At 48.0% G+C, this 25,530-nt stretch overlaps 1 protein-coding gene across 2 annotated transcripts in view; it reads left to right on the top strand.

Moving 5' to 3' along the window:
- Positions 1 to 3,573: 3,573 nt before the first annotated feature.
- Positions 3,574 to 25,530, top strand: part of LOC140395293 (disintegrin and metalloproteinase domain-containing protein 10) — a 209,515-nt gene continuing 187,558 nt past the window's right edge. The window contains exons 1-2 of one of the 2 annotated variants that reach the window (XM_072482880.1): positions 3,574 to 3,849; positions 16,085 to 16,235. In XM_072482880.1, coding sequence (XP_072338981.1) covers positions 3,780 to 3,849; positions 16,085 to 16,235 — 221 coding nt within the window. In that variant the 5' untranslated portion in view covers positions 3,574 to 3,779. The remainder of the gene's footprint in view (positions 3,850 to 16,084; positions 16,236 to 25,530) is intronic. The other variant, XM_072482879.1, reaches the window with a different exon arrangement.

Here is a 25,530-nt window from a genome sequence, read left to right as displayed (position 1 = left end):
CAACACTTGAAATAGTGCAACACTATTTTATTGAATCATTAACTGTTTAAACATACTTAGACTGTGAGTTAATACGATACTAGCTTTAACTAAAGACCTCTGCCTTGTCCTAACCAGTCGATGCACTCAGCACATGGTGAATGTCTGTGTTGCAGGCTGTGAGCTCTGTCCTCCTAGCTAGCTGCAACTCGAATGAGCGAGAACTCTGATGCTCCCTGTCTTTATAGTGCGTGTGCTCTCACTGGTGATTGGCTGCGGTGTTGTGTATGTTGATTGGTCCCACTGTGTGTCCATCAGTGTGTGTCTGCACCATGATATACTGGTGTATATTATGACATCCCCCCTTTAATAAAAAATGTACCTGCGTGGCAATAAATAGTGTATAGTGAATGTTCCTGACTACGTGTGTGCAAAATATTTACAGGACTATGTACATAGAAACTAAGCTATTTACATGGGAAGGTGCCTGGTGCAGAGAAAAACATTGTGTCACAAGAATAACGAGATGAACACTATATACAAACCACTTGAACGATTAAACGGAAGAACAGAACAAAGCAGAAAGTCTATAAGTCCACAAAGTTCACAAGTTAAGTCTCTGAGGTGGGCGACGAATTCTGGTTGACCGTCAGGGTGACACACCACTCATCCTCTGGATCAATGCTGTATACCGACAGCGGCTGGTGTCTTTGCTTCGGGGACAGCCTGTTTTTCGTTCCGACACCGACTCGAAAAGGCGCCTTTGGGTCCTCGGTGTCACTGCTGTGTGGGAGGTCTGCATCGGACACGGTGACCGTGGGTTGAATTGTCCGAACATTCGTGCGAGGTTGGCTGAAGCGATGGGAGTTGGCAGGCTGGGCTGCTCGGCAGAAGGCAGCATCGTGGCCAAGTCTTCCATATCGTAGACATTGTCGAGATTTTGCAGAGCATTGCCGCTTTAAATGGGCAGAGCCACAGTTGCCGTACGGCATGACATCAGCACATTCGCTGCGCCACCGCGCATGCGCGGTGCGGTCGTGCGTGGTGCACGCCTGCGCATTACGTTCCTCAATGTCGCCGTCCCTCGTTTGGTGCATACAAGCGCGGGAGTCAGCGAAAAACACGCAAAATGGCCGCCCTCATCCAGGCTGAGGCCCTGGAGGTGCTCAATCACTTGGACCCGTTCCGCCTCGTGGGGATCTTGCAGCGCCGTTTCAGCCGCTTGTATATGGGAATACCGACTCGTGGCATTTTCATGTAAGACACAGGTCTCGATGGCGGTCGCTAGGGTGAGTTGCTTTACTTTGCCGAGCTGCTGATGTAGGGGATCCGACTGAACACCAAAAACGATCTGGTTGCATATCATGGAGTCGGAGGTGGGCCCGTAGCTGCAAGATTGTGCAAGGATGCGGAGGTGCGTGCGAAAGGATTGGAAAGGTTCATCCTTACCCTGCAAATGCTGCTGGAACACGTAGCGTTCAAAACATTCATTCACCTCTATGCTGCAGTGAGTGTCAAATTTGAGGAGGACATCTTGAACTTCGTCTTGTCTTCATCATCTGCGAAGGTGAGAGAGTTGAAAATGTGGATGGCATGGTCCCCGGCCGTGGAGAGGAGAAGAGCAATCTTTCTGGTGTCCGAGGCGCCCTCCCTGTCCGTGGCTTCGAGGAAGAGCTGGAAGCGCTGTTTAAAAATCTTCCAGTTGGCCCCGAGGTTGCCGGCGATGCGGAGCGGCGGCGGCGGGCTGATGTTGTCCATGTTGCAGGATGACGGAATGCTGGCGGAAGGCAGAACACTTGCAGGTAGGTCTAAAAAGTGCTAATATCCCACCACTCCTGGTATCATGATGTGTTGGGTGTTCTGGATCACATACAGGTCACCAACACTTGAAATAGTCCAACACAATTTTATTGAATCATTAACTGTTTAAACATACTTAGACTGTGGGTTAATACGATACTAGCTTTAACTAAAGACCTCTGCCTTGTCCTAACCAGTCGATGCACTCAGCACATGGTGAATGTTTGTGTTGCAGGCTGTGCGCTCTGTCCTCCTAGCTAGCTGCAACTCGAATGAGCGGGAACTCTGATGCTCCCTGTCTTTATAGTGTGTGTGCTCTCACTGGTGATTGGCTGCGGTGTTGTGTATGTTGATTGGTCCCACTGTGTGTCCATCAGTGTGTGTCTGCACCATGATATACTGGTGTATATTATGACATCCTCAACTCCATGGACGTTAGTAAGGCTCACTTTGAAGTGTAAGTAGTTTGGCTGTCAGGATGCTCCCCTTCACCTCCCTCCTGCTGTCTGATCCCATTGTACATGCGCTGGTGCTTGTCACTCCAAGAGGGATGCAGGGTATTGTGAGATGCTCAGTTGAGGCTGGTCATTCCCCCCCCATTCCCCCCCCATCCACCAGACTGACATGCCTTGACTGCACTCTGTACTCCTGGAATCAGTCCCAGCATTTACTCTGTGTACTCTGTGTCCAGAATGTTATTATGTGAAATGAATATACCTGATTTGCACTTAATGAATCAATACTAACGGCTCCCACCATCTTTCTCACGGATTCGTCATTTGCTTATCCGTTGAGATCATGAATTAATTCAAATAGACCCAAACTCCCAGGGTGAAGGTCTATTGAAGGCTTCATCTTTTCAATAAGGCATTAAACTGAAGCCCCCGTCTGCCCTTTTAGTAGGATGCGAGAGATCCCATGACAGTGTTTTGAAGACAAGAGGCTGGATTCTCTGTTTTTGGAACTATGTCCCCACGCCGTCGAAAAAACTGTGACCTTTCATGACAGAAAAACTGGCTTGAAAAGGCCCCATATTCATAGCCCTGCAAGTGGCTAGAAGGGACCTGTCGTGAATCTAGCAGCTTTAGCTGCAGACACGGGTCCCCGCACTCCCAGGTCAGAGGCCGCACCTGTGCATGGTGGTGGCCTCCAGCGGCCGCGCCGTGCTCCATGATGGACTCAGACTGCGGAGCTGGACCAACCAAATAGTTCCCCCAATCGGCCGTGCGCCCGACCTGGACCGCCCGTCTAACATTAGCCCGGTCCCGGCACCCCCTACACTCCAATCGGCCCGCCCCCGACCATGGCAGTCACGGACTCGGTTCTCAGCCGCCACGCGAGTATCCCAAACGGCAGGAGCACATTAGATCCACACCGTCGGGACTTCGGCTGGCCGGGGGCAGAGAATAGCTGGGCGGGCCTCCAGCAATGGCCACAGGTAGGGGATACGCAGCGCGGTGTATTCGCCGTTGGGATGCAGAGAATCCAGCCCAGGCTATCTGTAAATATTTATCCTGCCACTGTTATTATTAAAATAGATCATTGTTCATTATCCCATTGCTGCTTGTGGGATCTTGCTGTGTGCAAATTGGTTGCTACATTTCCCCCATTACTTCAGAAAGTGCACTTTAAAAGTACTTCATTGGCTGTGAAAAGTGCTATACGAATGCAAATCTTTCATTTGTGTTTTGTAAGGGCCCAACTGTGTGTACACACTGGAGATGCCTCGCCCAAGTGCATGTTTGTGCCTGCTACTTGGTTTGGACAGAAAATCAGAGTAAACTGAACTTTTCTTCCTGTCCCATTAGATGTAGTTCAGACTTGGCAGCACCAGCTCTGGAGGGGCAATGAACTGCATTGAACCCACTACGATTCCCAATAGTCTTCAAATCTGATATCCCTGAGTTTATCAGATTCCATCTGACTCATTCTGTAGTCATGAATCTGAAAGAGTAGCTGAGAGAGTTATCAGTTTAGTGACAGGAAAATTATTAAAGAACATGAGGATATTCATATCTTTCCTCCCGCTGATTGTCCACGCTATCGAACATTCCTTTGTAGCACCTCCAGGTAAGGGAAGTTTCATGGCATTTTGTTATAATCGAAAGGATTCAGTAAAACACGTTGAAAATCCTCGCTCAGTAAAATTACCATTTCATCAGGGAGAGAGAGAGGGATCTGTCTGAACATACACTTGATGACAGGAATGGAAAGAATCCCAGCACGATTAAAACAGAAAAACTTAAGTTTAATTTGCAAGAACGTGATAAAATTATTTTTGAATGTTTCAGAGTGTTTCACTGTTTGGGGTGTGGGAAACTTACAGAGGTCCTCCCAGGTCAATACCAAGGACCCTCAGCAATGGATTTGAATCAGAATGAAGCTTCCACTCTGCGCTGTGCTAGATATTCTGTAGACCATTCTCAACACGGCTCGAAGGGCACACAATGTCGGAAACTGCGCAGTGATATGTTTTGGAAGAGGCAGGAAAGGCACACCAAAAGGAGAAGAGTAGACAGAGACATTAAAGGTGACCGAGCCTGGAGATAAGATCGTCAAAAAAAAGGCAAATGGATTCCAAGAGCCACCAAATCGATGTTGCTGTGCCAGTTCCTCAGACGCCCAAGCTTCCAGTATGACAAGCAGGACACACGTGCTGATTACATTCAACAAGTGTCACTATCACCATATTGGTAAAAGCAACAAAGGAGGTGTCCAGAGAAATGCAATTAGGGGCCTATTGCCTATTTGAGGCCCACTTTTAAACCTGGGCTGCCCTCCCAAAATTGCATTCAGGAAAATATGGTTTTCACACATGCGTTAAAGGGCACTATGCCAGTAGTCTGAAGAAAAGTGGTTTTTTTTAAACAGACTTACCTCAATGTGTAGTCAGGAGTGATACACCATTCTTGTGCCCTTTCAAACCATAATCCCTCAGAATAAAACAGTCCCAGATTCAAAGTAAACCGTGGGTCTAAGCTCAGTGGTAACATCATGCCTCTGAGTTCAAACCCCACTCCCAAGACTTGCATACAAATTTGAAGTGACGCTCTATTGCTGCACTGTTGGAAGTGTTATTTTCCAAATGAGACACGCATCAAATGTCCTGTATGCGCTCTCAGGAGCTGCAGGATATTCTTCTGGGGGATTGGGAACAGACTGAGGTCGTGGTCCACACTGGAACCAATGGCTTAGGTAGGAAGAGGGATGGGGTCTTGCAATCAGAATTTAGAGAGCTAGGTACAAAATTAGCAAACAGGATCTCAAATGTAGTCATCTCCGGACCACTCTCAGTATCACGTGATAGTGAATACAGAAATAGTAGGGCGGGCGTTAGATTCCTGGGATACAGGAACTGGCTCCGGGGTAACTTATGCAAGAGGGAGGGCTTTAGATTCCTGGGACACTGGGACTGCCTCTGAGACAGATGGTCCAGGAGGGAGGGCTTTACATTCCTGGGGCACTCGCACTGGCTCTGGGGGAGATGGCACCTGTACAGAGATGGGACAAGTTCCTTGTGGGGTGTTTTGTTCATGCTGTCGCAGGTGTCATGATATGCAGACATGCGGACGACACTTCCAGCCATACACTTTTCCAACCTGGATCACCTCCCGGTGCTGCAAAAGGTGCAGCAGCTCCGAAACCAGCAAAAGCAGGGCTATGATGCTCATGCCACCGATTTGCCCGTGTTATTCCCGGCAGACACTGTCAGGATCAAGATACCGGATGGTGGCTGGTCTGCTCCAGCTGTCGTTGTTCGACAGGCTGCGCCCCGCTTGTATGTTGTACGTACGGCTGATGGTTCTGTTGAGCGATGTAACAGACGGGCACTGCGCAAAGATGCCTGCCCGCAACCGCTTTCTTCTCCGTTTGCGTCCGTTGTTTTGCCACCTCCTGATACCTCGAACTACGAGGCCACCAGTCAGGCTTCCATCCCACCTGTCAAGGCGCCATCGTCCCCACCACCACCTCTCCGGCGGTCGACAAGGATCAGACGCAAGCCCTAGAGACTGGACTTATGAACATTTGTTTTGTTTGCTGTGTTCTGTTTTCTCACATTAGACAGCTGTCTTCACATGTAAATATGTTCACATATGCCACCGCTTGTAAATATGTTAATATATGCCACCACATGTAAGTACGTTCACATATGCCAACAAAACATTTTTAAAAAGGGGTAGATGTCATGATATGCAGACATGCAGATAATGATATACAGACAGGCACAGACAGGCAGCTAATGAACACAGAGAACAGGACATGACCAATGAGCAGGCAGGACACTCGGGGTGGTATCTCACTATAAAAGGCACGAGGCACTCATACTCCGTCTCTTTCCACTGATGAACATCTACAGAGTGAGCCAGGGTGTATGTACAGTATCACACCTCCACCATGTGGCTAAGAGCTAGTCTGGTTCAGTCAGACAGAATAACCACACTTAGGTTAGCAGAGAGTCAAACTCATAGAGAACTGTGCTAACTGTGCTACTGGTTCAATAAATCAGATTGAACTAACTTCAAGGTCTGGAGTATCTTTTGGTTAAAGCTGCATCCCGTTGCAGCCTGTGTTATCCCAGAGTACATAACACATCAGGGGGTGTTTTAAATTAACTCGGCAGGGGTGCGGTAACCAAGAGGATACAATAGAGAGAAAAACCAGGATGCACAAAATACTGGGATGGACAAATAGCACTGGTGTAGAGAAGAGTAAATTAATAGGTGAAATTGGAGTTGGGGAGAAAGTAATGATGTCTAAATCAGTTATTGTGCATGTATATGAACACACGGACTATAGTCAATAAGATTGGGGAGTTACAGGTGTTGATTGCAATGTGGAAATATGATTTTGCGTCTGTAATGTTCTTGTCGGATGGCCTGATTTATATTACAAGAACTACTGTAGCTAAAGCTATAAACGATTTATTAACACTAACTGTGGGGAAACTATATACAAAACAACAGATGAATAGCAATAAGATCAAGCACAAGCAACCTCTCTCCAGCTTCCTCCAGCCAGTCTCAGGGGTCATCTGACTCTAACATTCACTTATATATATTAGTGAGAGTCCTAGCGGTCAGTCGGTGAATTACAACACAACCATGATATCACTACAACAACGATAACAGAGGAAGGGCAGGACTGTGTGTTAAATATTCCTCAGTACAATGTAGGAAAATATAGGAAAGGGAGGAAGGACAAGTGGTGGGGGGCATTGGTTAGGGAGAGCATTGCAGTGCTGGAGAAAGAGGATGTCCGAGAGGATTCAAGAACAGAATCAATTTGACTAGAGCTCAGGAACAAAATGGGTGCAATTACATTGCTGGATGTAGTCTAGCGACCAGCAATGAGTGAAGAGGATGTTGAAGAAGAAACCTGCAGAGAAATGCAAACATTATTGAGTAGTTATAATGGGGGACTTTAATTACCTGAATGTATACTGAGACAGTGATAATGTAATGGACTGAGAGAGGCAAAAGTCCCGAGATTGTGTTCAGGAAAAGTTCCGACAGCAGTTTGTGTCCAGTCCACCAAGAAATGATACACTGTTGGACCTGGTTCTTAGAAATGTGACGGGTCAAGTAGATCAATTGTCTGTGGGGGAACATAAAGGAGACGGTGATCATTGTATTGTAAGGTTTAGGATGATGGTAGAAAGGGCAATGGACAATCCAGAGTGAAAATAATGAACTGGGGGAGAGCCGACTTCAATGGGGCAAGAACGGAGCTGGGCTGGACAGACGGGAACAAAAGGTTGGCGGGAAAACTGTAGCTGAACAATGGGCTTCCTTCAAAACAGAAATGGTTTGGGCACAGATGAGGTGTAATCCCTTCAAAAGGAAACGTAGGGCAAACAAATCCAGAGCTCCCTGGATGAAAAAGGAGAGAGAGATTAAGATAAGGAAGAAAATGTTTGCTTCTGAAAGGTGTCAATAGAAAATACAGTTGAAAATAGAGAGGAATATAGAAGGTTCATCAGCTCCTGAGAGAAAGATTCTAGGAAAAGACTGGGAGCAACTGTAAAGGGAAATCCGAAAGTCTTCCATCGGCATACAAATAGCAAAAGGGTGGTAAAATGAGGGGTCGGGCCAATTCGGAACCTAAATGAGAATTTATACATAGAGGCTTGGGGTATGACTGAGGTATTAAATGAATACTTTACATCGGTCTTCACCAAGGAGGTACCAGGACATGGTGACAGACGAGGAAACTCTGTCCCTAGAAGGGTTCAAAATTGACAAGGAGGGAGTGTCGGATAGACTGTCGGTACTGAATGTTGACAAGCCATCAGGACCGGGTGAGATGCACCCAAGGATATTGAAGGAAGAGAGAATGGAAATTGCAGGGGCGCTGGCTATAATCTTTCAGTCTTCCCTGGACTCAGGGGAGGTGCCAGAGAGCTGGAGAATTTAAAATGTTACGCCCTTGTAACATTTTTGTGCGGATTGCCCCAGCAATTACAGATCAGTCAGTTTAGCATCAGTGCCCTTTGGAAACAATTATTCAGGATAGAATTACATGGATACAAAATTGGCTGAATAATAGGAAGCACTGAGTAATGGTCAATGGATATTCATCGGGCTGGAGAAAGTTTTGTAGTGGTGTTCCCCACGGAACCCTTGCTTTTTCTGATATATATTAATGATCAAGATCTTGGTGTGAAGGATGAGGTGGAGTGTGGGCTTAACTAGGGTGCTCTTTCAGGGACTGGTGCAGACTCGATAGGCCGAATGACCTCCTTCTGCACTGTAAATTCTATGATCTGAATGGAAACAATGTGCTGGGGCACGGGGAAAAGGCACGGGAATTACTCTAAATCATGATGCTCGTTTGGAGAGTCGATGCAGACATGCTGGCCGAATGGTCTCCTTCTACATTGTAACAATTCTGTGATTTTTCTGTCATCTGCGAATGGATCCCTATTCAAAGTGGTGCAAATCCCGCCAATGTCTTGGCCAATATTTATCGCTGAACCATCCCAAATAGAAACAGGCCTTCAGAGCAAGAGGATTTAACTATAGGAGTAGGGATGTCTTGCTGCAGTTAAGCAAGGCCTGGGCGAGGCCACACCTTGAGTATTGTGCCGTTTTGGGTCTCCTAGTTTGAGGAAGGACATTTTTGCTATTGAGGGTGTCCAGCGAAGGTTCACCAAACTAATTCCCGGGATGGCAGGACTGACAAATGAAGAAAGACTGGATCGACTGGGCTTGTACTCACTGAAGCTTCGAAGAATGAGAGGGGATCTCATAGGAACATATAAAATCCTGATGGGACTGGGCAGGCTAAATGTGGGAAGAATGTTCCTGATGTTGGGGACGTCCAGAACTAGGGGTCACAGCCTGAGAATAAGGGGTAAGCCATTCAGGACTGAGATGAAGAAGAACTTATTTCAGAGTTGTAAACTTGTGGAATTCTCTACCACAGAAAGCTGTTGGGACCGGTTCGTTGGACATATTCAAGAGGGATCTGGATGTTGCCCTTGTGGCTAAGGGATCAAGGGTATGGAGAGAAAGTGGGAGTGGGAGACTGAATTTGCATGATCAGCCTTGATCATATTGAATGGTGGTGCAGGCCCGAGGGGCCGAATAGCCTACTGCACCTATTTTCTATGTTTCTAATTTTTAGTGATCATTGTCATTTTGTGTTTGTGTGATCTGGTTGTGCAGAAATTGATCTCCACATTTCCAATATTAAAACAGTAATCACACTCCAAGCTCTCTTTTCTTGCCAGTCCTTTATCGTCTTTTGAAGATTCCCTGGGCCTTTTGCTCATTGCCATTAAGTATTGCTGTGTGGTTCTTCGCCCAAAGATTGTTTATCGTGTCCAATGTGTCCCAAACCATTACTCTTTATTTACAGCAAATTTAGTAAAATATATTTTTATTCAAATGTTCAAATTTTAACATTTTAACAATTAAACATATAAAACACATAACATTTACAAAATAAAACAAACCCCAAACAAAAACAAAACTCCAGCCCCCCCTCCCAACATGTGTATGTGATTGGCTGGGCCCATTCCCACACCGCTCACAGATATCTTCCACCCCCTCAAACAGCCGGCTCATCCTCGACTTTGCCAGGTGCACTCTGGGTACTACCTTTAATTGTATCAACCCCAGCCTCACACACGAGGTTGAGGCATTCACCCTCCGCAATACCTCACACCACGGTCCCTCCTCCAGCTCCATCCCCAGCTCCTCTTCCCACTTGGCTTTAACCGCCTCCAGAATCGTCCTATCCTCCTCCAAAATCCTCCCATAAATTGCTGAGACCCCCCCCCACCTCCAACCCCATCATCGACAACACCCTTCCAGCAACGAGGAGGGTGGTGCCACTGGAAGGGTCGGACAGACGATTTTCACAAAATCCCACACCTGCATGTACCTGAAACCCTCCCCTTGCAGCACCCCAAACTTCACCTCAAGCTTCACCCCGAACTTCACCCCAACTCCTCCAGACTCACAAATCCCCCTTCTAGGAACAGATCCTTTATTTCCACCACCCCTTGCTCCTCCATCCCCGAAACCTCACATTGGGGGCAGCAGGGTAGCACAAGTGGATAGCACTGTGGCTTCACAGCGCCAGGGTCCCAGATTCGATTCCCTGCTGGGTTACTGTCTGTTCTCCCCGTGTCTGTGTGGGTTTTCTCCGGGTGCTCCGGTTTCCTCCCACAGTCCAAAGACGTGCAGGCGAGGTGGATTGGCCATGATAAATTGCCCTTAGTTACCCCCAAAAAAGGTTAGGAGGGGTTATTGGCTTACGGGGAAAGGGTGGAAGCGAGGGCTTAAGTGGGTAGGTGCAGACTCGATGGGCTAACTGGCCTCCTTCTGTACTGTATGTTCTATGTTCTAGCCATCCTCCCAGGCTCAAACCCATGGTTCCCTTGAATTGGCATCAACCTCAACCCCACCCCCAACTTTAAGTGCTGCTGAAACCGCCTCCATATTTTCAGTGTGGCCATTACCACCGGACTCCCCGTATACCTCTCTGGGGTAAACGGAAGGAGTGCTGTTGCCAACGCCCGCAACCCCGACCCCTTACAAAAACCTTCCTCCATCTTTACCCACAAAGCCTCCGTCTCCCTACTCCCTCCCTGCGCCTTCCCAGCGTTCGCCGCCCAGAAATAGTATAGCATGTTCGGACGGGCCAAACCCCACAAAACTGTCGCCCTCTCTGGAGCACCGTCCTCCTAATCCTTGCTACCTTACCTGCCCACACAAACAAAATCAGCCTCTCCGCCCCCATAAGCCACACCCACCTCAGTAAATCCGCATTAAACCTGCGCACCAAACTCGTAAAGTTCAGATTACGGAGCCGTGCGCAGTCCAAAGCCACCTGCACTCCCAGGTACCTAAAGTGGGTTGTTGCCACCCAAAATGGCAACCCTCCCCACCCCAACTCCCGCCCCTGGAGAAGATACCACAAAACACTCAACGTTTTCCCAAATTTAACTTGTGGCCTGAGCCCCAAATCTCCTAAACAGTCTCTTAATATCGCTCACTGACGAGCCCGGGTTGCAGATATACAATAGCAGGTCATCAGCGTACAATTTGTAAAATTTTATAACAAGAACAGAAAAAGAACAATAAGCGTTAAACAATGTGCAAAAATAGATAATTCCCCGAATGGCTCTGTCTTCGCAGACCATCGAGAATAACAAAAACAAAACAAACACAACAATTACCCCCACCCCCTCGGAAAGCTGCTACTGCCGACATTTTAAATTAAATTTCCCCAAGAAAGTCGACGAACGACTGCCACCTCCGGGTGAACCCTAACATTGATCCTCTTAAGGCAAACTTTATTTTCTCGACGCTAAGAAACCCAGCCATGTCACTAACCCAGGTCTCTACACTCCGGGGCCTCGAGTCCCTCCACATTAACAGGATCCGTCTCCAGGCTACCAGGGAGGCAAAGGCCAAGACGTCGGCCTCTTTCACCCCCTGAACTCCCGGGTCTTCTGACACTCCAAAGATCGCCATCTCTGGACTCGGCACCACCCGCAAAACTAGCACCTTGGACACTGCCTTGGCAAACCCCTGCCAGAACCCTTCAAGCTTCGGGCATGCCCAAAACATATGGACATGGTTTGCTAGGCTCCCCGCACACCTCGCACATCTGTCTTCTACCCCAAAAAACTTGCTCATCCTCGCCGCCATCATGTGTACCCGGTGCACCACCTTAAACTGTATCAGACTGAGCCTGGCACATGACGAGGAGGAATTGACCCTACTTAGGGCCTCCGCCCATAGTCCCGGCTCTAACTCCCCTCCTAACTCCTCCTCCCACTTGCCTTTAAGTTTCCTCTGCCTCCAACAGCTCCTGATAGATATCCGACACCTTCCCCTCCCTAGGTACCGGACACTACTCTATCTTGTATCCCCCGTGGCTGGAAGGCCACCACCTGCTTCCTCAGGAAGGTTCGCACTTGTAGGTACCTAAAGCCATTCCCTGGCGGTAATTTAAATTTGTCCTCCAGCGCCGCAGGCTGGGAAAGCTCCCATCTATAAACAGGTCACCCATCCTTCTAATACCCGCCCTCTGCCAGCTCTGGAACCCGCCATCCATCCTACCCGGCAGGAACCTGTGGTTATTACATAACGGGGTCCAGACCGACGCGCCTTCCACCCTCTTGTGTCTATTCCACTGCCCCCAGATCTTCAGTGTCGCCACCACCATCGGATTTGTGGAGAAGCAGGCCGGCGAGAACGGCAGAGGTGCCGTTACCAGCGCTCCCAAACTGGTGCCTTTGCATGACGTTGACTCCAAACGCTCCTATGCCGGCCCCTCCCCCGATACCCACTTCCTGATCATGGCAATGTTGGCCGCCCAATAGTAATTGCAAACGTTCGGCAGCGCCAGCCCACCCTCCCCCTGACTGCGTTCCAGCAGTGCTCTCTTTACTCACGGGGCCTTGTTCGCCCACACAAATCCCGAGATGATCTTATTAACCCGCTTAAAAAGGCTTTAGAGATGAAGCTGGGAAGGCACTGGAATACAAATAAGAATCTGGGGAGGACATTTTCACGGTCTGTACCCTCCCCGCCAGTGACAGCGGGAACATGTCCCATCTTTTAAGGTCCCCTTCCATTTGTTCCACCAGCCGGGTCAGATTAAGCTTAGGCAGCAAATCAAACTTCCGGGCCACCAGTATACCCAGGTAATGGAAGTTCTTCTCTGCCCTCCTCAGCGGCAGCTCCCTCAGTCTCTTCTCCTGTCCTTTAGCCTGCATCACAAACAGCTCGCTCTTCCCCACGTTCAACTTATACCCCGAGAAACTGCCAAATTCCCTTAAGATCCGCATGACCTCCCCCATCCCCTCCAGTGGGTCTGAAATATACAGGAGATCATCCGCGTAGAGTGAGACCCGATGCTCCACCCCCACCGGACCAACCCCTAGAGCAAATAATAACGGGGAAAGGGGACACCCTTGCCTCGTCCCCCGGTGCAATTTAAAATACTCCGAACTAAGCCGGTTCGTGCGCACGTTTGCCACAGGCGCCTGGAACCGCAATCGCACCCACCGGATAAAGTCCTCACCAAACCCAAACCTATCCAGCGCCTCCCACAGGTACTCCCACTCCACCTGATCGAAAGCTTTCTCTGCACCATCGCTGCCACAACCTCTGCTTCCTCCCCTTCCGAGGGCATCATAACAATATTTAAAAGCCTCCGCACGTTAGCATTAAGTTGCCTGCCCTTAACGAATCCAGTCTGGTCCTCCCCTATCACCCCCGGGACACAATCTTCTATCCTAATGGCCAAGATCTTCGCCAATAGCTTGGCATCCACATTTAGCAACGAGATTGGCCTGTAAGACCCACACTGTTCCGGGCCCTACTCCCGTTTGAGAATGAGTGAGATCGAGGCCTGCGACATTGTAGGGGGGAGGATTCCCTTCTCTCTCACCTCATTAAAGGTTCTCATCAGCAGTGGGCTCAACACCTCTGAAATTTAAAAAAAAAATTCCACGGGGAAGCCATCCGGCCCCGGAGCTTTGCCCGACTGCATACCCTCCAGCCCCGTAATAATTTCTTCTATCGCGATCGCCTCCACCAGCCCCTCCACCAGCCCCTCCTCCACCCTCGGGAACCTCAACTGGTCCAGAAATTGCCTCATCCCTTCCGCACCAGAAACTACTTATAAATCTCCACCGGGAAACCATCCTGCCTTACCCGTCTGTGTCTTCCCTATCGCTGCCCACACTTCCTCCTCACCCACCTCAGGACACTCCAATCACCCCAGAAACTCCCTCATGTCTGACTCACCCTTCGGAGGCTCCGACTTATACAGATCCTTATAAAATTCTTCAAACATCTTATTCACCTGCTACGGTGCCACACCACCAACTCCCCTGTCCTGTCCCGGACCAGAACAATCTCTTGCTGCCGGTGGAGCAGGCCCGCCAACTAGCGGCTGGTCTTCTCCCCATACTCATATCAACCCCCTTCATCCGCCTTAATTGCAGGATCGCCTTTTCCTCGCCTGCAGCTCCTTCCTCCTCACCCAAAATCTGGAGTCAGTTCCTCCGCATATTTGCCATCCGCCTCCAAAAGTTCCTCTACCAATCATAGTCGCTCCTCTCTTGCCTCTCTGTCCACCTGAGCCTTAACCGAGATAACCTCACCCCTTACAGCTGCTTTCAACACTTCCCACACCACTGACAGCAACACCTCTCCCTTCCTATTAAACCCTACATAGTCCTCAATCACCGTTCCCATTTTGGTGTAAAGGTTTGGGTCCACAAACAACTCCACGTCCAGCCTCCAGGCCGGCCTCTTCTCCAGGATCACATCTACCCAATGTGGGGCATGAAGCGAGGTGACAATCACAGAATATTCTGCCATCCTCGTCCCTGCCAACAGCGCCTTCCCAATGACAAAAATGTCAATCCTCGAATACACATTGTGCACTGGCAAAAAGAACAAATTCTCCCTCCCACATGGATACAGAAACCTCTACGGGTCCACCCTCCCACCTCCCTCATAAACGCAGCCGACACCTTCGCACCCGTTGCTAGTACATACCTACCCCACTGCTCCACCACCACCTTCTCCATCTGATAATCTTTGATAATAATCTTTATTGTCACAAGTAGGCTTACATTAACACTACAATGAAGTTACTGTGAAAAGCCCCTAGTCGCCACATTCCACGCCTGTTCGGGTACACGGAGGGAGAATTAAGAATGTCCAAATTACCTAACAGCACGTCTTTCGGGACTTGTGGGAGGAAACCGGAGCACCCGGAGCAAACCCATGCAGACACAGGGAGAACGTCCAAACTCCGCACAGACAGTGACCCAAGCCGGGAATCAAACCTGGGACCCTGGCGCTGTGAAGCAACAGTGCTAACCACTGTGCTTCCATGCCACCCTCTGGAACCTCACTCTCTTACCCACCAGTATCGCTACCCCTTAGGCTCTGCTATCAAACCCCAGATGGAACACCTGACTTGCCCACACCTTCGACAAAAATTTGCTTCCTCCACGATCGATGCACAGTAGCATCCGTATGAACCATCTACAAGTTGCACGGCAGGAACTCACCAAGGCTCCTTAGGCAGCACCTTCCAAACCAACGACCACTACCATCTAGAAGGACAAGGGCAGCAGACACCCGGGAACCCCACCACCTGGAGGTTCTCCTCCAAGTCACTCACCATCCTGACTTGGAAATGTATTGCCGTTCCTTCACTGTCGCCTGGTCAAAATACTGGAACTTCCCCACTAACAGCACTGTGGGTGTACCTACACCACAAGGACTGTTGCGGCTCAAGAAGACAACTCACCACCACCTTCTGAAGGGCAATGAGGGATGGACAATAAACTTTGGCCTAACTGGCGACGCCCACATCCCATAAATGAATCAGAAAAATGCAGACATAAGTCCAGTTACAATGGGCATCAGTAAATGAACAGATATAGATATAATTTCTCACTTTAAATTACACAGATGATAGGAAACTAAAAGTCACGATTGCCTAAAATTGGGCCGAAATAAAAAATTAAAATACAAAAGCAAAGCTTACTCATGAGATAACGGACAGAAAACTGTTAAACTGGAAGCATCACCTGATGGTTGAAATCTGCAGCTGTAAGTGTGGCTGCTTCCTTAAAAAAACTGAGGAATCCTGTTGAGATGTCACCAAGGTTCCTGACAGAAATCGTGACTTTAAGGAATGTGAAGCCAAATGTAATATAAATAGATAATCAAAATTCTGCTCTTATCCATCTCACGTTCCTGAACTCTGCTAATCTACTTCTGACTATATACATGATGTGGAACTCTGTCCCCTCCAGGACTGTCCGGAACCAGGCTCCATCCATTTATCAAACAATATGAGGGTCTATCATATGACAGGGACACGGTACTCCATCAGCATCATCATGCAAAACGCTCTCTCCATGAAAAGGAGCCATCCATCCACCTGGAGTTCACCACTCGCCAAAGGTATTTCCCAGTTTCTTTGCTACAGATCTTTCTAAAAGGGTGACCCACACTGAATAACAATTTAACAAAATGATAGCACAATTTCTCAGAAGTGTTGGCTTTAGCTGAAGACACCTCTTCCAGGGGCAGAGGAAGTTATCCTCTCTATATTTATCCCCCAAGCACTATCACTAAAACAGATTACCGAGCCATTATCACATTGATGTTTGTGGGACCTTGCTGTGTGAAAGTTGACTGCTACATTTCCTAATGACAACTGTGATGAATGTAGGAATTGCAGATATACTTTGGATTATGTGTACCTGCAGTAATAGTTAACAGCCTGGTTTAGCTTGTATATGTATCTGCTGCAGTAAATGTTTTAAAAATCCTGGTTTAAAAGACAGGCATACACTGTGACTACAGAAGGGGCAATTAAGACATTGTAAAAAATGAGAACATACTTATTTCAAACCAGGCATATGTGTAAAAAGGACAAGCCGAATGTTTTTTTTTCTGGGGAGTAGATAATTAGAGACATTGTAGTTAAATGTGAATAGTCAGGTCATGGGATTTGAGTGGGATAAGGATGATGTAACTAATGGGAGGAGCTGCGTTTGTACCAGGTCTCTATCACTGAGTCAGTGAGTTTACATTTTGCTGTGAACAAAACAACATCTTCTGGAAAAAGCTGTGGGTCGACACTGGGAAGAACCTGCAGGTTGTTTCCTGAAGGATCTCTCTCTCTCGCCAAACCATCTCTATTCAGCAAGTATCCCTGGGTCTGCTGACTGTATTTAAAAGTGGGGTTTGACCTGAGATGGGTTTTGCTTGATTGGAGATAAAGAAGATAGCTGTTTGGAGTTAAAATGTTCCATTGTACTGTTAAACTTTGTTGAACTGGCAATTCTAAGCTATTTCTTTTACGATGTTAAAGTTAGTTTAATACTGATATACCATATCCCTATTTGTGTGTGGAGCCACTCCTGGAGCAAAGTATCCTTTTCTCACAGCTGTAAAAATTTTAAAAATATTGCGGTTTCTGTCCAGTATCCTAGCACAGGTTGGTGTCTGGTCCAGGATCGTAATACATTCAACTTAACTAAACAAAAACATTTTTGGGGATATTGCGATGGGTACTATATAAATGTAACTTTTTGTTTATTGATCCACCAAACTATTGTCATGATAGGGAGATATTAGGAACTTGGGTCCAGAAATGGGGCCTAAAATGTAGCAGATAATTTAGGGGTTTAACAGACTGAGGGAAAAGACTGCTAGCAGCAGAGTCAGAGGGATACACCCACAGCTTGTGTTACCTTGTCCCATTCAGACTTAACCTCATTAGTGGGAATACACAAGATGCACCGGTTCAGCCGGAATGATCCACTCAGGGTCCATTGTCATTCGGGACAACCTTGTGTGACTAACTGTGATCCCGTCACAGAATCTGATGACCTATTTGTCCATCAATGGAAGGTTAGTTGCATATGAATAGCATGGCTCTGTTCTTTTGTATCAGCCAAGATAACGCTGCTGGATTCTGGCATGCAAGCCCAAGAGAATCTTTGTTTGAGGAGCTGAGCAGAGCTTACGGAGAGAGAGAGAGAAAGAATGCTGTTCTGAATAGTTAAGGAAGAATGTTGTGGAAATCGACTAGAGAGGTCATGAAAGTTGCCACCGGGGCAGGCTTTGGAAAAGTGTTCTGAACAAATGTCCCAAAAAAGAAGAAAAATTGCTTCATTAAATGCAAGTATTTCCTTTGTCTGTTTGTGTAAGTGAAATGAATGAAATGAAAATCGCTTATTGTCACAAGTAGGCTTCAAATGAAGTTACTGTGAAAAGCCCCTAGTCGCCACATTCCAGCACCTGTTTGGGGAGGCTGGTACAGGAATTGAACCCGCGCTGCTTGGCCTACTTGGTCTGCTTTAAAAGCCAGCTATTTAGCCCTGTGCTAAACCAGCCCCGAAACAAGAGCTGCATGTTCATGTAAAGTGTTGTTTAATGGGAACTGGGGCATTAAGGTTAAGGAACTGCATGTAATCTGTGAGTGTTAGAGCTGAAGTAAAAATTTAAATATTGTTTTCTTTTCTTTCATTGTAATGAAGTTTGTTTTATGAAATAACCATGCACTATTTCTTATATTATCACTCCTTGAAGAGTGCCGATAGGAAGACTGAAATTCAATTGTCAGAAATCATGTCAGACTGTTAGTCAAGACCAAGAGAGACTTCCGGTGGCGACTATGCTGTGAACGGTCGCACATTTAGCAGCTCCTGCTCTTGGTGTTTTTAAAAATGGCTTTTAAGCTGGATTTTCGCGGAAATTGTTTCTAACATAAGTGGATAAAAGTGAGAGGAGGAGAAGGTGACCCCTATGGAACTACGCTCAAAAAGTAATCGCAAAAGAAGGAATCAAAAGCTGGTTGGAAGTGAGGATCTGAGCTTGGTGGCTGCAATGACAGAGAAGCCAGGTCCAGCCCAGCTGGCTCAATGGTCGATGGATCGCTTGGTTACATACCTGGATGAGAAGTTCGCCCGGCACCATAAGGAGTGTGCGGAGGACCTGACCAAGGTGGTTGCCTCGATTAAGGAAGCTGTCGACCAGATGGAGGTGACAGTGACGGCCCAGGGACAGTCGATCCTAAAGCTACAGGAGCAGGCGATGGAGCAAGAGGAGCAGTCCACTGGGATGGCACTGCAAATTGACATTTTACAGGATCGGCAAACGCGGCTGCTGGAAAAGGTGGGAGACCTGGAAGCCTTGAATAAAAGTATATTAAAAAAAGAAACTGCATGTAATCTGTGAGTGTTCGAGCTGAAGTAAAAGTTTAAATATTGTTTTCTTTTCTTTTGTTTTAATAAAGTATGTTTGTAAAATAACTAAGCCCTATTTCTTATGTGATCAGGGGTTCCCGTAACAGCCTCCCCGAACAGGCGCCGGAATGTGGCGACTAGGGGCTTTTCACAGTAACTTCATTTGAAGCCTACTTGTGACAATAAGCAATTTTCATTTTCATTTCATTTCATGTGGAGAAGGCAGGAGAATGGGGATGAGAAAATATCAGCCATGATTGAATGGCGGAGCAGACTCGATGGGCCGAGTGGCCTAATTCTGCTCCTATTTTTTATGGTTTTATGGTCTTATGTTGTCACTCCTGGAACAAATCGATCTTTCCGCAGCGCATTAAGACCTAAAAATGTTATGGCACCTGGTCCAGTCCCTCCGCCACTGTTGAGAGCTGACTAGGCCTCCGTAAAACTATCCACTTCACTGCAAGGAGTCCATCTGTCAGCCAAACCAGTATTAAGCTGTAAGGGCACAGTGGTAACAATGTGGAGACCTGGTCTAACGCTCCCGGTGAGTTCAAAACCCAATTTAACAGTTGGGGGCAATTACATTTAATTAAGAAAACTGGAAGCTATTCTCATTGTTGATGATCATAAAGCTACTGGATTGTCATTTAAAAAAAGCCCCATCTGATTTGCTAATGTCCTTTAGGGAAGGAAATCTGCTGCCCTTACCTGGTCTGGCCTATATGTGACTTCAGACCCACAACAATGTGGTTGACTCTTAACTGCCCTTTGGAATGGTCCAGCAAGCCCCTCAGTTGTAACAAAACCACAACAGAAAGATCAAATAGTAATAAAACTGGACACTACATTGATACAAATCATTAAACCACCTACCAATTGAACATGTGATGAAAAGGCAGGAATATGTTTTAAACATAACTCCTAAACTAATTATTATTCACCTCTGTGAACCCAGAAGATGGAATCTCTGTTCCACTGGGCTTCTGTCCCATTTAGTCTGGCCGTTTAAATTCCAGTTGAAGGTGTTGTCCCATAACTGAGGAAATTTCTCCTCATCAACCTTCAAAAGTGGAATTCACGTCAATAATTGAAACTTGCCGAGTTCATGTGAGGCTGTGTGAGAACTCCAGTCCTCCATTTTAGACTCCAAAGAAAGTGCTTTTCTTCAGCTTGTTTGAGTCCCAGAGTAGGAGGGAACCGCCTGTCGAGAAGCAAGGACTCAGGAAACGTCACACAAGTGGGGGAGGGTGGCAATTGCCTCCCCCAGGATTTGGGATAGGGTCTCTATCTGGACAGTTTGTAAGTTTCTGCACTGACACATTTTTATTTTTTATTTTTTTAAAATAAATTTCGAGCACCCAATTATTTTTTTTCCAATTAAGGGGCAATTTAGCGTGGCCAATCCACCTAACCTGCATTTCTTTTGGTTGTGGGTGTGAAACCCATGCAGACATTGGGAGAATGTGCAAACTCCACACGGACAGTGACCCAGGGCCGGGATTCGGACCCAGGTCCTCAGCGCCATAGGCAGCAGTGCTAACCACTGTGCCACATGACGCCCCTGCACTGACACATTTACACTTGAGCGCAACGCCCATGAATTTAAGGGCCTTTCCTTGTTTTTCTGACCTAGCCTGGAAAGCCGAACCATTCTGAGCACGTCATGATGTGGGGAGTCACTTTGAAAGGAGAACTGTCTCTTTCTCGGAGACGTGGAGGGTGGTTGACACTGTTTTGCAATAGGTCTTAAACTAAAGGCAGTAACTTAGTAATGAAATATTGTTGTTTACTCAGAGGATATTGGGAAACAGGTCAGTACACTTGAAAACTGTACTCAAGACTTTTCGTAATATTTGTGAAACTTCTCCAAAGGGGAGAGAGAAACGAGAGATATATCCCCAGGAGAGATGGTCTGCGTGCTACCCTACAGTACATTGTGTTCACAACTGTCCAATTACATCATGAGAAATAACTGTGCATTGATGGGAATCTGGGCATCATTGCTTGAACCTGCTCCAGGAATCCAACTCCAGCAACACTGGCTAAAGTTGTTTCTTATAAAAGGAAACTTTATCTCTTATCCAGACTGTCATGATATGCAAACATGCAGCTAATGAACACAGAATAGGACACGATCAATGAGCAGTCAGGACACTCAGGGGTGGTATCTCACTATAAAAGGGATGAGGCACTCACACCCCGCCTCTTTCACAGCCCAACATCTACAGAGTGAGACAGGGAGTATCCTCAGCATCACACCCCAGCACGTGGCTTAAAGCAAGGCTGGTTCAGTTGGACTGAGTTACTACATTTAGATTAGCAGAGAGTCGAACTCATTGAGAATTGTGCTAATAGTTCAATAAAACACATTGAACTCACTTCAAAGTCTGGAGCATCTTTTACTCAAAACTGCATCAAGTGGCAGCTTGTGTTATTCCAAATTACATAACACAACATGATACCAGGAGTCTGTTCAATCTAGTTAGTTCAACTCAGCAAGATCCGTGATGACCAGCGAATGTATACCGGCACAATGGAAAAGATTCAGGCTCCTCACCAGCTCAGGACCTCCGGCAATCTCAGTGCCAACTGGCGGACATTCAAGCAGAAATTTCAGCTTTAAGTCGAAGCATCAGACCTCAATGGTGCATCTGATGCACGGAAGATAGCTCTTTTCCTCACCACAGCGGGTGATCACGCCTTGAAAATATTCAACTGCTTTCACTTCGCTGAAGACCAGGACAAGACAAAGTTTCAGACCATCCTGGACAAGTTTGACAGCCACTGTGAGCTGGACACCAACAAAATCTTTGAACGCTACATATTAAAGCAGCGGTTGCAAGGTAAAGACGAATCCTTCAACTCATATTTAACTAACCTTAGACTGCTAGCGCAATCCTGCAACATCGGTGATATCATTGACTCCATGATCAGAGACCAAATCGTTTTTGGAGTTCACTCTGATCCTCAGGGAGAGCAGTTACTGAAGATCACGCATATGACCCTGCCAGTCGCGATTGAAACATGCACAGTGTATGAGCGCGCTAAAAATCGCTATTCCCAGTACAAAACGGCAGAATGTGAAAAACTAGCCTCCCACGAGGGGGAGAGTGTGCAGGCCATCTCCCGGATGCAGCGCCTCAACATTGACGCTCGTTCTTCCCGGGGCCCGACGGATGCACGATGCAAACGGGATAACGAAGCGGCCGAAACCCGCACTGCGCAGGTGCAGACGTCTGAGAACCGCACTGCGCATGTGCAACAACGCACGGAGCGTCAGGACGCCGACGTCATGATGTGTTCGAATTGTGCCATCGCCCATTTAAAGAAACACTGCCCTGCAAGAGGCAGACGCTGTTTAAACTGCGGGAAGCCAGGCCACTATGCAGCACTGTGCAGATCTGCACCGCCAGTCAGGAGCCAGCGCTCCCAATTCCGCCGACGGCGCATCCGGAGTGTGCAACAACGCCTACAGGATTCTGATCCCGGCGGTGCAACGGATCCAGATGATGAATGGACAACGCCTACCGTTTGGGCATTATTACAACGTGTGAATATGCCACACCAGACTCATCGCAAGTCCAGTCAGTCCTAGCTGTGGTTTCCGAGGACGAATGGAGAGCAGTGATGAAGGTCAACCACTGCCCCATCCAGTTCAAGCTGGACACAGGTGCTCTGCCAACCTCCTCTCACAGGCAGACTTCAGACGCATTAAGAAGCCACCCACGATCCTTCCAGCTGCCTGCAAGCTCCTGGATTACAACGGGAATGCCACCACGGCACTGGGATCCTGCCATCTGCATGTATCCAACCGACACACACAAGCATGGTTACGCTTTGAAATTGTTAAGCCGGACAGGGCATCCCTACTAGGTGTGCTCGCCTGCAAGCAGCTGAACCTCGTTCAAAGGGTTTACACCACAACATCCTCCCATGTGGATCTTCAGGCCGGCATCGACGACATCCTCGCCCTGTATCCAGATGTGTTCAACGGGATGGGCAGATGCTGTATCGATACAAGATTCTGCTACGACCTGATGCCAAGCCAGTGGTCCACGCACCACGATGAGTCCATGCTCCACTGAGAGAGCGCCTGAAGGCAGATCTCAAGGATCTTCAGCAAAAAGGCATCATATCCAAGGTCACCGAACCGACTGACTGGGTCAGCTCGATGGTGTGCGTAAAGAAGCCTTTGGGGTTCATGCGCATATGCATTGATCCCAAGGATCTCAATAAGAATATCATGCGGGAACACTACCCCATCCCGAAGCGGAAGGAACTCACAAGTGAGGTGGCATTACGCGCGCTTCTTCCCCAAATTGGATGCATCACAGGGATTTTGGCAAATCCAGCTGGAAGAGTACTGCAGAAGGCTCTGCACCTTCAACACGCCTTTTGGCAGATACTGCTACAATCGCATGCCATTTGGCATCAACTCGGCATCGGAGATATTCCATCGCATCATGGAGCAGATGATGGAAGGCATTGAAGGGGTTCGTGTGTAAGTGGACGACATCATCATATGGTCCACGACCCCTGAAGAACATGTGTCCCGTCTCCAGAAGGTATGTGAGCCGCCGTGTACATGCGAACAGCCTAAAGTTAAACAGGTCCAAATGTTGTTTTGGCACATCGACGCTCAAGTTCCTAGGCGACCAGATCTCACAGCATGGTGTGCGCCCGGACAAAATCAAGGCCATCGAGGCGATGAAGGTCCCTGAGGACAAAAAGGCGGTGCTGCTCTTCTTGAGTATGGTCAATTTTCTGGGCAAGTTCATTCCAAACATGGCCACACACACCACGGCCCTACTCAACCTGGTGAAAAAGTCAACTGCCTTTGAGTGGAAGGCGGCACACCAGACAGAGTGTCTGGAGCTGAAAGCCACGCTCACCACTCCACCAGTCCTGGCATTCTTCGACCCGGACCGGGAGACAAAGATATCCACAGATGCGAGTCAGGATGGCATCGGTGCGGTGTTGCTTCAACGAGATGACACATCATCCTGGGCACCAGTAGCCTATGCATCAAGGGCGATGACACCGACTGAAACCAGATATGCACAGATTGAGATGGAGTTCTTGGGTCTTCTCACCGGCATCCTCAAATTTCATGATTATGTCTACAGCCTGCCGACATTCACTGTCGAGACGGATCATAGGCCTCGCTCGGGTCCACATCATCCACAAGGACCTGAACGACATGACGCCTCGGTTGCAGAGAATCCTGCTTGAACTTAGGAGGTATGACTTCAACTTGGTGTACACACCTGACAAGGAGCTCATCATCGCTGATGCATTGTCCCGCTCCGTCACCTCGCCCAGTGAGCCACCGGAGATCATCCAGCACATCGAATCGCAGGTGCAGCTGTGTGCTAGCACTCTCCCGGCGACAGATGAGAAGGTGGTTCTCATACGTGATGAGACAGCCATAGACCCCCTCTTGCAGCGTGTCATCCACAACCTCACCAATGGCTGGCAGAAAGGGCAGTGCCCAAAATTTTACAATGTGAAGGACGACCTGACGGTGATTGATGGTATCCTCCTCAAGCTGGACAGGATTGTCATTCCGCTCAGTCTCCAGAGCTTGGTGCTGCGCCAGATTCATGAGGTACACCTGGGCGTCGAGAAGTGCAGACGCAGAGCAGGCAGGCTGTCTACTGGCCCGGCATCAGCCAGGACATCACGAACATGGTCCTGAACTGTGCTCCCTGTCAGCGGTTCCAGCCAGCGCAGAGCAAGGAGACGCTCCAACAGCATGACATAGTGACCTCTCTGTGGTCCAAGGTTGGCATCGACCTCTTTCATGCGAATGGTCGTGACTACGTATTGATCATCGACTATTTCTCGAATTACCCTGAGGTGCTGAAGCTCCCGGACCTCACGTCTCCGACCGTCATCAAAGCCTGTAAGGAGACGTTCTCAAGGCATGGCATCCCAATCACCGACATGAGCGACAATGGCCCGTGCTTTAACAGTCGAGAATGGTCCACGTTTGCCAGGTCGTACAATTTCCAGCATGTCACCTCCAGTCCGCACTATCCGCAGTCCAATGGAAAAGTCGAGAAAGGGGTGCACATTGTGAAACAGCTCATCTGCAAGGCCGCGGACTCTGATTCCGACATATACCTTGCACTGCTCGCGAACAGGGCGACTCCATTGTCCACTGGCATGTCGCTGGCTCAACTCCTGATGAACAGGGACCTGTGCACAATGCTTCCAGCCATACACCTGCCCAACCTGGATCACCTCCCAGTGCTGCAGAAGATGCAGCAGCTAAGAGACCGTCAAAAGCAGGGCTATGATGCCCATGCCACCGATCTGACCATGCTATCCCCGGCAGACACTGTCAGGATCAAGATACCGGATGGTGGGTGGTCTGCTCCGGCTGTCGTTGTTCGACAGGTCACGCCCCGCTCATGTTGTACGTATGGCTGATGGCTCCATCGTGCGAAGGAATCGACGGGCATTGCGCAAAGTTGCCTGCCCGAAACCACTTTCTC

This window comes from Scyliorhinus torazame, chromosome 18 (assembly GCF_047496885.1).
Source record: "Scyliorhinus torazame isolate Kashiwa2021f chromosome 18, sScyTor2.1, whole genome shotgun sequence".
NCBI lineage: Eukaryota > Metazoa > Chordata > Chondrichthyes > Carcharhiniformes > Scyliorhinidae > Scyliorhinus > Scyliorhinus torazame.
The sequence above is the reverse complement of the archived record's forward strand: the minus strand, read 5'-3'. Positions and strand labels throughout refer to the sequence as shown.